The sequence below is a fragment of the Neomonachus schauinslandi genome, chromosome 5 (assembly GCF_002201575.2).
Source record: "Neomonachus schauinslandi chromosome 5, ASM220157v2, whole genome shotgun sequence".
NCBI lineage: Eukaryota > Metazoa > Chordata > Mammalia > Carnivora > Phocidae > Neomonachus > Neomonachus schauinslandi.
This window is the reverse complement of record NC_058407.1, coordinates 24432955-24445324: the sequence shown is the minus strand read 5'-3', so window position 1 is coordinate 24445324 and position 12370 is coordinate 24432955. Positions and strand designations below refer to the sequence as shown.

General features: G+C 40.3%; 1 protein-coding gene across 1 annotated transcript in view; it reads left to right on the top strand.

Moving 5' to 3' along the window:
• Window positions 1-12370, top strand: part of CFAP54 (cilia and flagella associated protein 54) — a 294732-nt gene that overhangs the window by 150166 nt on the left and 132196 nt on the right. Inside the window, 3 exon segments of the mRNA XM_044914733.1 lie at window positions 159-382; window positions 1019-1154; window positions 4854-4962. Of these exon segments, the coding sequence (XP_044770668.1) occupies window positions 159-382; window positions 1019-1154; window positions 4854-4962 (469 nt within the window).

Genomic DNA, 12370 nt, shown 5'->3' with positions numbered 1-12370 from the left:
AATAGCAGTGTTCAAGCTTTGATTTGCATAATAAAAACATTTAAAATTTTTTTATCTTCAGTTCTTTTCCTGTTATATTTTCTATCACATTCAGTTTTCAGAAAAAAAAATGTGTAGTGAAATCTGAAAATACATTTTTTTCCATGTGCTACTTGCAGGTTATTGAAGAAAAAGGGGAGTTCAGTGTTCCAAGCTGCTATGGAAATATTAAAAATGATAATGGTGGTTCTAGCCTTGATTTTGAGCATCTTTTGGATGATGTAAATGTGGTTGATTTGAAATGGATCCATAACTTTGTGTTGAAATCTCTGGAACTTTTGTATCAAGTGGAAAAATGGGAAACACTGGTATCACTTGCTATCCAGTTCAATACAATTTCACAGTAAGTACTGCTGTGAGGGCAATTGAAAGTGACAAGCTTCCATGGGCACCTGGGTGGCTCAGATGGTTAAGCGTCTGCCTTCGGCTCAGGTCATGATCTCAGGGTCCTGGGATTGAGTCCCGCATCGGGCTTCCTGCTCCTTGGGAGCCTGCTTCTCCCTCTGCCTCTCTCTCTCTCTGTCTCTCATGAATAAATAAATAAAATCTTTAAAAAAAAAAAAGTGACAAGCTTCCATTTATTTATTTATTTATTTTTAAAAATTTTATTATGTTATGTTAATCACCATATGTTAATTACATCATTAGTTTTTGATGTAGTGTTCCATGATTCATTGTTTGTGTATAACACCCAGTGTTCCATTCAGTATGTGCCCTCTTTAATACCCATCACCAGGCTAACCCATCCCCCTCCCTCCCTCCCCTCTAGAACCCTCAGTTTGTTTCTCAGAGTCCATAGCCTCTCATGGTTTGTCTTCCCCTCCGATGTCCCCCCCTTTATTTTACCCTCCTACTATTTTCTTTTTTTTTTTTTAACATATAATGTATTATTTATTTCAGAGGTATAGGGACAAGCTTCCATTTAAAAAATGCATTTTAACTAATGTCTGCTTTTTAATGTATTTCTACCTCTCTCTAGTGAGAGATACACAGAGCAAGTGACACCACTCCTGGTGTATGCACAGCGTCAGCTTCTTCTAAGAATATCCAAGTTCAATGGCCCGGATGTTACCCAACAACCTTGTGCAAGATATGAGGCTGAATACAAAGAGAAGGTGAGTTTGGCTTTATTATTCATGCAGTTGTGATTTCTGAGGAGTGCACGTATAAAATACAAATATTTAGGGATCAGATAAGTATTATTTTTACTTAGGCATTTATCATTCAAATCAACAAACGTTATTGAAAGCCTGTTATGTGCCAATATTTTCCAGGTACAAGGTAAACAAAAATTAAGTCCTTATACATAGGAAACTTACATTCAGGCCAGAGCTGATACATTCATTAGGCACAGTGAGGACATTATCTAGAGCCACCAAACTTTTAGAGGCCCACTAAATGTTTTAATTTTTTTAATGTGAAGAAAAAAGTAACTTTTAGGTCAAAGAAAAGGTTTTAATTTTTACTAATACTGTATTTGTATTTATGCCAACATAATCATATGATACAATTTTTAATATTTTTTATGGAGGTGTGGGCCCATGAAAGTGAAAGTGTGTAAGGACCCTGAAAATCATGGTGCAGCTTTGAGTTAGGTGGAGGAAAGGGTAGTAAATTCTTTCATTTATTAATTTAATAAATGTGTGTCGACTATCTAATACCAGAACCATGGCATACAGTTATACAGTTTGCGACCTGGCCCAGGGCATCCAGTGTACATGAGGACTGAAATCTAGTCCCACCTCCCATACCACTCTGTGTGCTTGTGGTGTTGCGGCCACAAGTGAGGGCTCCATTTTCTTCTCACAGAGGTTCCTTACGGTCCTTGCATATTCTTGCCTCCTGCATATTCTAACACAATGAGAATACAGTCTGAGTTCTTGCTTTATGGAGTTTAATTTTGGAGGGGTAGAGGTAGGGCCAGATAATAAACATGTAAACAGATACATAAACAGGTTTATGATCATTATGAGTTCTCTGAAGAGACTAAAATGGGTCCATGGGTTAGAGATAGGTGCGGTGGGAGGTAGAAATCTGGAATGCCTCTTGGAAATGGTAACCTTTGATGAGAAATGGCCAGCCATACATAAGAGAGAGCCTTCCAGCCCAAGGGAAGAATAAGGGCAAAGGCCCCGAGGTGGGACAGGAAGAAGGCCTGAGTGGCTGGAATGTCACAGACAGGGGCGAGAGTGAAAACAGGGGGGCTTTGCTTCTTCCTTTTCTCCCCGGTGTCTTAATGGTAGTGTATCCCAGGACTTTGTTCTTGGTCCTCCTGTCTTCTTTATCCACATCCTCTCCCTTGGTGAGCTCATTCAGTCTGTGGCTCTAAGTACTGTCTTTATGATAATGACTTTTGAAATTACAGCTTCAGTCTGGACCTTTCTCCTGAATTCTGTGTTGACATGTAATTCCCTGTATCAGTCAGGGTTCAATCAGAGAACCAGAACCAGTAGGATCTATTATCTATCTATCTGTCTGTCTGTCTGTCTATTTTTCTATCTGTCATATATCCATCAAGATTTATTACAAGGAATTGGCTTATTTGATTGTGGGGGCTGGCCAGACGAGTCCAAAATTATAAGGTGGTCAGTCAGGATCATGAGCAGGAAGGAAACTTACAGGTGTGACCAGAAGCTGTTATCCTTAGGCAGTCAGTGAGGGATGATCCAGTGAGTAGACCTAGATGCTGTTTGGAGTCTGGAGACCCTCCAGCAGCACATCAGTGACTCACCTGCTTAGGTCAGGCCCACGAAGATAATCTCTTTAGTTTAAAGGAAATTTATTAGGGACTTTAATTAGTATCTGCAAAATCCCTTCAGAGTGGCAGCTAGATGAGTGTTCGAATAGCTGGGATGAAGTGTGTGTATGCTGCAAAATGGATACTTCCCTCCCTTTTGTCCTCATAGTTTAGCCTAACCAAGTTGACCCATCAAATTTCATCATGCTGCCTAATCAACGTGTCTAATACACTTCTAAAATTTAGTATATTTCAAAGCAAACCTGTTCTGACAAGTCTTCCCCACTTCAACTGATGACAACACTGTTCTCCTAGTTGCTCAGGCCAGACACCTTTGAGACATCTCAGACCCCTCTCTTGCTTTCATTACCCCACTTCAAAGTGGTTATCAAATCTTCTACCTTCAAAATGTATTCAGAATCTGACCACTTATCACTACCTCCACCAATCCTGCTCTGATCCAAGCCCTTGTTATATTTGCTTGGATTCATGCAATGACTTCCTAATTAGTCTTCTTGCTTCCAACCTCCCTGAATCCCTGCCTCCAGCCTATAGTCTATTCTCAATGCAGCAGGTAGAATGACCCCTTAAAAACCTAAGTCAGATCATGTCATTCCTCTTCTTTAAACCCTACAGCAGCTTCCCATCTGATTCAGAGATAAGGTGAACATCCTTATCATGGCCTTAATGCCCCTCGCATTCTCCTGTCATCTCCAGTGACTCATCTCCTAATACTCCCCTGAAGGTTTCAGCTGCTCTGTTCTTTAAGACTTCCTGCCTTGGGATCCTCCCATTTGCTGCTCCCCTGCTTGGGAAGCTTCTCCCCCAAATACCCACACTGATTTATTCTCACCTTTTTCTAGTCTTTGCTAAATGTCACTTTCTGTGTGAGGACTATTCTCACTATCCTATATAAAGGATTGCTCTATTTCTCTCTACAGCATTTATAACTCTTTAATATACTCTATAATGTACCCTTCTATTTTCCTCATTATATTTCTACTTCCTCTAGAATAGGTTCCATAAATATAGGAACTTTTGTTTGCTTTGTTCACTGTATTATCCTTGAGCTTGGAGTAGTGACTGACACATAATAAATGTTCAATTAAGATTTATTTAATGAAGCTGGGAGTTGGGAAGGACTAGGTCAAATAGGGCCTTATTAGGCTATGGGAAAGAATTTGCATTTTATTAGACTGTTTACATCTCATTGTACAAGTACCTACAAGGGACAATAAAGAAGCAGCATCTACATCAGACTGAGATTCAAAGAGGTCTGTATTTTGAGAAATAGGTTAGTTCAAAGAATAGGAATGGAGAAACAAAGGTTCTTGGACTTTTTTTTTTTTTTTTTAGAGAGAGGGAGAGAGCAGGTGCACCCACTAGCAGAGGAGGGGCAGAGGGAGAGGGAGAGAGAGAATCCCAAGCAGGCTCCATGCTTAGCATGGAGCCTGATGCAGGGCTCGATATCACAACCCTGAGATCATGACCCAAGCCGAAATCAAGAGTTGGATGCCTAACTGACTGAGCCACCCAGGTGCCCCAGTTCTTGGACCTTTTAAAAGAATTTCCTTTTGTTTAAAATTTTTCTGATTTCAGATATTTTATAATTTTAGGACTTAAGTGTCTGTTAGAAAATAAATTTTTAAAATACTACAGAGGAAGTTAGTTCTGAAAAACTTCACCAGGGAAGTTTAAATTGCATTCATTATGAGTAGGGTGGAAAAATCAGCCACTGGAAAAGCAGCCTATATTTTAGATATGTTTCAACTTGCATAATAGGAGATATATTTAGACTAGTGGATTTATAGAATATCAGAAAATCATATTCTCATTGCTCTACATAATTTGCCTAATGCCTCTCCAGCTGTGCTGAACAAAAGAAATACGAAAAGTTATGTGGCTGCTTTTTTTCCTGAAAGTTGTCATGATCAAGTGCTACTCTGCTAGCTTTTATTTGTAGCATCCTTTTATATTTCTTCTTTTTGACAAGGGAAAAATAAGATAAACATTTTAACAAATTTTTAGCCATAAATACCTGACCAAATAGTATTTGTTTTCCTTTTTCCTTTTTAAGATAACCTGCCGAAATTTCATTGGGAAGCAGCTCAAGATTAATCCTTCAACCAGTGAAGTAACAGATACAGAAAACTGTGCAGATATCCTAAAAAAGTTTATCTATTCAGGTTGGAACCATTTTAGCTTGAAGCTTTTTTAAAGCAAAGTTTGCTGTTGTGTTCTGCATGTCAGCTCTTCCATAATTAAAATGTTTGCAAAATCTCTTTTGCAGGCTTATTGGACTGAAAATAACCCATTTGATATTTACCATCTTATGTTGCTATAAATGTCACAAGGGGAATTAAAACATGTGTTTATTAGTTTAATCTGTAAATTAAAGAAGGGAAGGAAAAAGAGAACGGAAAATTATTTGCAAAATAAGCATGAAAAAGACTGTTGTGTACATTTCCCCGTTTTTATTTCACTTGGGAACTCTTCATATTGACCTGTTGCCACTCTCTTTGAAGCTCTGTCTTGACTCTCATAGTAACTCCCATTCCCATAATCAGTGTAGATTGTTCTCCTATTGGCTGTATCATGGTTAAGTTTAGGGCTTTTCACTAGAGCACAGGAGAAGACAAAGGGACGTCATGGCTCCTTTGCTTTCAGCCGAGAAGCCCTCTTGGAATATTTTGGCAGTGCAGCTTATAGGATTGAAGCAATAGAATAAGATGAAAATGGGGAACAATGCTTTCTCTCAATTGTGCTTGTCATGTGCCTCTGTTTCTGGTATAGGAAAGGAATGCAGATCTTCCCTTTGCCATGTTAGGATTCTTTCATTTATTTATCCATTGATTTTATGTATGTATGTGTGTAGGTATGTAATCATCTATTCCTTTATTGAGACAGTTAGGCGGCCATTCAGTCATTCAGCAAACATTTACTGAATGTCCACCGTGTGTTAGGTGCCATACTGGGTACTGAGACTACAAAGAGACTAAAGATTTATTGAGATTAAAGATTTGTTATCCCGGAATTTACAACCCATTGAAAGAGACTGATAAATAAAGCAGAGACTATGGTATAGAGTGATAAGGTCTGTCATATTATGGCTACCCCTGCTGTTTTCCACTGTAAGCAGTAGTAGTAAACAGCATCGCTGTGCAGAGACTGTGTGCAATTTGGTAGAGGTAAAGGAAAAAGGAAAAGGCAAAGCTGAGGTTAGAAAGGTTGGCAGGAAGGCCTTAGAAGGCAGGATAAAGAGATGCAGATCTATCTGGATGGCTGAAGGGAACTAGTTATAAGGATTTAAAGAAGGGCAGTGAAACGATCGTATTTGCGCTTTGTAAAGAACCTTAGGCAGCAGCGTGGGGAATCAATTGAAAGCAAGCACATGGAAGCAGAAGAGCAGCTACTCTTAACTTGTACATTAAAGATGTGATGAGGCTCTGGACTTAGGTGAGGAGAATACAAGAGTAGACAGATATGAAAGGACGAGGAAGTAAGTCCCCAGGACTGTGTTCTATACTGGTTAGATGAGGATGGGAGGAGTCCAAGATGCCTTGGTTTCTGGCTTGGGTGGCTAGATGGATGTGATGTCTTCACTCTACAGGAAAACTGAAGGGAGGAATAGCTCAGAGGAAGTTACTTAGGAAGTGCTGAGTTTGAGGTGCCAGGATGATACCTGAGTAGAACTATTCAGTATATGGTTAGATAGACCAGTCAGGCATTCAGCAGAGATTTATATTTTCATTGTCCATATATTGGTGGTGGTTGAAATCAGGGGCTTGTATGAGGTCACTCAGGGAGAGTTTTATGGAGTATAGACCTGAGGATGGCCTCACTTTGGAAGCTGTGTCATTCAAAGTGGGCTACGCTATACAGTAGTAATAAACAACCCCCAAATCTCATTGCTTTCACACAAGGGCTAGTCCATTTTTTTTGCTCATGCTACCGTGTTTGATGAGTTGAGTACTGAGCTGCTGCTCATCATAGGTTGATGGAATCTCCATCTTTTTTTTAAAGATTTTATTTATTTGAGAGAGAGAGCACAAGAGGGGGGGAGCGGGAGAGGGAGAAGCAGACTCCCTGCTAAGCAGGGAGCCCGATGCGGGACTCGATCCGGGGACTCCAGGATCATGACCTGAGCCGAAGGCAGTCGCTTAACCAACTGAGCCACCCAGGCGCCCCGATGGAATCTCCATCTTGACACAAGTTTCCATAATTGTTTCCAAGGCAGAAAGGAGAACATGAATTTACCCTCTAGAGGAGCCATACCGAGAGGCTAGGGCAGAAGGGAAGGAGAGAATGGGCCCCAACACAGGAAGTTTATAGGTGGTAAGGGCAGAAGTTGAAGGTATTCTCATTGGGTACTGAAGATTTTCTTAATAAAGGAAGGGGTTGAGCGCATAGCCAAGGTTGCTAGGGTAGGAGATTTCAGGAGGAATCTGAAAGAGTGGCCTGGCCCCTCAGGGAAGTAGAAAGAAGATGTAAGGGCTTCAGAGCAGTGTAGAGGTTCCTGTTGAGGGAGTTGGTAACTACAAACTTGTGAGTTTTACCACCAATGATAAATCAAATTATCCCCTCATATTTATTAAACAATGGAGGTCCAATCAGAGTTTGATTCATCCTGGTTATGTTCTTCTTTTCTTGATCACATCTGTCAAACCTCTGGAGATCTGTCAATTTGGGATCTACAATTCAGAATGTGATTTATATTATCCCTTCCATCCTAAAAAGAATGGGCAACAAATGTGAGAAAATATGTCAAAAAAAACTTATTATCAAATATGATGACTAGCACCTAAGGGATAAGAAAAACATGCCTAGCATGTGTGACCAGTAGGTCTTATAGATGGTGGATGCAATATGTCAGAAAAGTACTTTGCCTTCTAGTTGTTAAAGCTACATTTGGAAAGGTAAGGTAGCAGGTGGTGAGACAGAAAGGAGGGTAGGTCGGATCAGCTTACTGTGATTATTTAGGTTGATTCTCAATGGTGGTGGGGCTATAGTCAGTTTGAGCAACGACTACAGCAGGAATATTTGAAGGGATAAAATCTAAACAATATTGTAGTGGCAGTAATAATGAATTGGGCCACGTACTATATTGAGCACATTATAACCATTAGCTTTTTAAATTTTTATAATTTTAGAGGGTAGATATTATGCTTACATTACAGATGAGAAAATTAAATGTTACTAGTAAATAGAACTTTGGTTCAAACCCTCGTCTGATTGCTCAGCCTGTAAGTGCTCCACCAAACTACTTGACCTGTTCACCATTTGTCCTCTCTCAGGTTAGTCTCTCCTCTAAACTGATAGCACTCAGAAAAATTTTGCTATACATCAGTGGTCATGGGGAGACAGATATTTTATTCTAACTTACTGTGATAGTATGGTAGTTTTTAGATGATCCAGCATACTAATTGTAAGTCTTACATTGAGTCATTATCATTAAAATCTTGGCATCCAACTTACACCTCTTTAAAAGACTCTAGGACCTCTGTGACTAGGAGCATATTTTGGCCCACGCTTTTGGGCTTATTTGGCAAATTTTTAGGAGGGTGAATTTTCTTTCAGTGTCCTGAATTCAGATCATTAACATGTTTATAAACATGATGGGTCTAAGGTATGTCATCATGACATGTTTGCAGTACTTTGGAAAGACCAAGTATACTCTTGCTGGTTTCCACACCAGATTGCTGCTTTAGAACATCATAGATTTTCTTTTGGCATAACAGCATTGGGTGGTAATGCTTGATACATTTAATCCTTCAGAACAGATATTCTATTGCTCCAGTGCCTATGGACATTTGGTGTTCTCATTATTTAACAGCATTCTGTTCTCCCTCTAACTATTTAATAATGCATATGTAATTTGGTATAGTCTCTGTAGGATGTGGAGAAGTGAGAATACCTCACTTTATAGATTATTTTTTGTATGGATGAGTAACTTGCCTGCTTGTTAAGCTTCACAGGGGAGATAACTATGAATATGCCTTTTATTGTAGCTGTTTTTGCATTCTATCTAGGATCTGTTTCTTGAGTTTTGACCTAATTGGTATTTAAGTTATCTCTGATAGGGTTCTTCAGTCTTCAGGTATGTTGGAATTTTCAACCTTTGGCAGGTGTGTTTTATTACTGACTCTGGGCTTTTGGATTAATATGACTAATTGTGTAGAAAGCAGCCCAGGGCGCCTGGGTGGCTCAGTCAGTTAAGCGACTGCCTTCGGCTCAGGTCATGATCCTGGAGTCCCGGGATCGAGTCCTACATTGGGCTCCCTGCTCAGCGGGGAGTCTGCTTCTCCCTCTGACCCTCCTCCCTCTCGTGCTCTCTGTCTCTCATTCTCTCTCGCAAATAAATAAATAAAATCTAAAAAAAAAAAAAAAAGAAAGAAAGCAGCCCAAATTTTATAGTATTCCCTGGGATTCTTCCTTGGTTGACCCATCTCTCAGGAGTTGTTAGTATTTCAGGTTTTTGTTTTTTTTTTTTTTAAGATTTATTTATTTATTTTAGAGAGAGAGAGAGGGAGCATGGGGAGGAGGGGCAGAAGGAGAGGGAGAGAGAGAGAATCCTGAAGCAGACTCCCTGCTGAGCTTGGAGCCCTATGCGGGGCTTGCTGTCACAACCCAAGCTGAGATCAAGAGTTGGAGGCTCAACCAACTGAGCCATCCAGGCACCCTGGTATTCAGTTTAATGAGTACATTAGTACAATAAGAGACATAGTAATTCTTTTCTTTTTTTTCTCCTTCTTCTTTCTCTTCTTCCTTTTCTCCTCCTTCTCCTTCCTTCTCTTTCTTCCCCACCCTCCTCCTCCTCCTGTACTTCTTCCTCCTCCTCCTTCACCTTCTTCTTCTTCTGACCTATTTCTAACTGTTGAGGTTATTAGTGCCTTTGAAATAGCTTCTTGAATTATTCATGAAAGTTTTCAGAGAGGAGCTCCCCTTGAGACAGAGAAGTAAGGACAGGCCTCTGAAGCTAACGATACTTCTTCATTGCTTTCACTAGTTATCTTGTGTAGATAGTCACAAAATCACCAGTAGAGCCCTAGTTAGACTACAAGAAAAAAGGTTTTCTAGGGCTTGAAAAAAGGAAAAAAAAAAGTGAAATATAGTTTAGGAAAAAAAACAAGGAGGAATGATTTATAAGTGGATATTTGATAAAAAGTAGCAGGATGATTTTAGTCAGACCCCACATTTTAAAAAAGACTACCAACATCTCCTGTCCCTCCTGTCCTTTTGATTGCCTCGAAATACAAGCATGCTTTTGTGAATTTTTATTCCAGAATGAAAGCTCTGTGAAAACAAGGAGTGTGTCTGTTTTGTTCACTTATATTTCTTCAGTGCCTAGCATAGCACCTAATACTAGTAAGTGCTCAATATATATTTTAAAAACACATGACTAACAGCCAATATGTAGCCTCCACCTCTTGATGCTTACTCCCTGATAGGCACTATGCTGGACACTTCACACACAAGTTAAAACAATAACCCTTGGAGGTAAATATTATCATTCCAATTTTATCAGAGATTGAAAATTAAGGTCTAGAGAAGGTAACTGTCTCAAAATATTAATATGTGAGGGCTTCCAGCTTCTGCTTTTTCCTTTGCTGTCTTTGCTTCTTTCCCTGATTCACTAAGGAGAAAAAGATAAAAGCCAAACTCATGAATTCTTGTAGGAAAAACAAAAACAGAGCAGAAACCTTATCATCTTTAGGGCATTGTGCATAAGGGTGGGGGTGGGGGGAGTCAGGGCATGCCTTGTCTCCTTGTCTGGATCATGCAGGACTGTGCATGGGTAGAGGAGAGGGGAATTGAGAGAGCAAGATGGCGGGCATAGGACAAAGTGGACAGGAGAGTGAAATTGGTAGGGTAGAAGAGAGCTCCTGGGGAGTTAGGAAGAGCTTCTGTCACCTAAGTATTTGATTCTCTTAAATGTATGGTAGGCAAGTGTGTCAAGAGTGAAATTGCTGGGGGGTAGGGGGAACAAGTACTTCTCTCAACATGGCCATGTACCTGGTTTGACTAGAGCCTCCAGGATTTCTAGACATTTCAATCTGCATTGTAGTAGATTGAAAGATGTCTCTATGGCCATAAAATGTAACTGTGCACTAATTCCATTAGGACCTCCCTGTGGACCCCAGGCTGCTTCTCTCATTAACTTTTCTTAGGCTTATTTCTGTCCTAGTCTCAAAGGTCTCTGTACTCAAATTAGCAGGCCTCAAATCTGGCTTATTGCCAGTTACCCAAGATGTGATGCCCTCTGGCCAACTATCTGGCAAAGGCACTGGACTTGAACACTGGTTGTCTCTCTTGTCTTATAAGGGCTTAAAACAAGTTAATGTCCTCACTTTTCCTCCTTTGTTAAGTGTGAGTAACATCCACCCCTACTAGTTGGTAAGGTGCTATGAGAATTAACTGAGATTAAGATCTATATAAGTGATTATTAATCAAGTTTATCCCAGCCATTTAGCTTTGAGAACTTGTCATCCATTCATTTAAGAAATACTTACTGAGCACAAACCATGTAACAGGCATTGTTATAGGTCTGGGTTGATAGCAGCAGACAAAATTGATGCTGGACAATCTCCCTGCCCTCGTGGAACTTGCATTCTAGTGGCAAGAGGCAACCTATAAACAAACAAAACACAGAGTACATCAGAAGATGACGAATGCAATGGAGAAGAGAGAAGTTGGGAAACCAGGATCACCAATTTAAATACAGTGATCAAGGGAGGCCTCCTGAGAAATTAAGTTAAGCAGTAACCTTAAGGAGCTGAGGAAGCAAGGGCATGGGGATATCTGAGGGAAGAATGTTCTAGACCAACATGAACCACTGGTGGGGGTTTGCAGAAGATATTTTGGATTGCTTGGATTTTTTTCCAGCGAGATGGGACACAAGGTCATTGGCCCTGGAAGGACAGGGAAGAAGTAATTCCCACCCCCCTTTTTTCTTTGCCATGTAACCAATTAACCACTCTTCTGCCACTTCCAGCATTGGAATATTCCCTGCATCCCTCCCTCATTCCCATTGCTACCATCTTAGTTGAGTTCAAATCACAATATCAGTGTTGTAGTCTCTCAGCCACCAACCTCTTTCTGTTGCAGTCTGCTAACTCTTCCTAAAATACTCGTGCCCTGCTCAAGACCCTTCCTGTGCTCCCTATTGGAAAGGATGAAAGTGACTTTCTCAGCGAGGGCTTTGGGTCTCTGTAAAACCCCTCTTTGTTCAGTGGGACTGGCCGTGACATCCCACTGCGCCCCAAACTGCCCCCCTGACTCCTGCTTCCATACCTCTCCTTGCACAAACTAGCTCTGTGACTCAAGAGAAACCACAGACTTCTCTATGCCTTAATCTCCTCATCTGTAAAATGAGGATATAACGGTACATACCTTTTATGTTGTTTTTAGGATCTGATGAGGTCATCACAGTAAATTATATAGAATAGTTCCTGGTATAGTGTAAGTACTCAGTCAATGTCAGCTATTCTTATTCTGTCTTAAACCTCTTGCCTCCTTCTTCCTAATCAAATCTTCCCTCTCTTCTAAGACACAACTGGCGTGTCCTCTGGCACGAAGTCTTTCTTGCACTTCCTT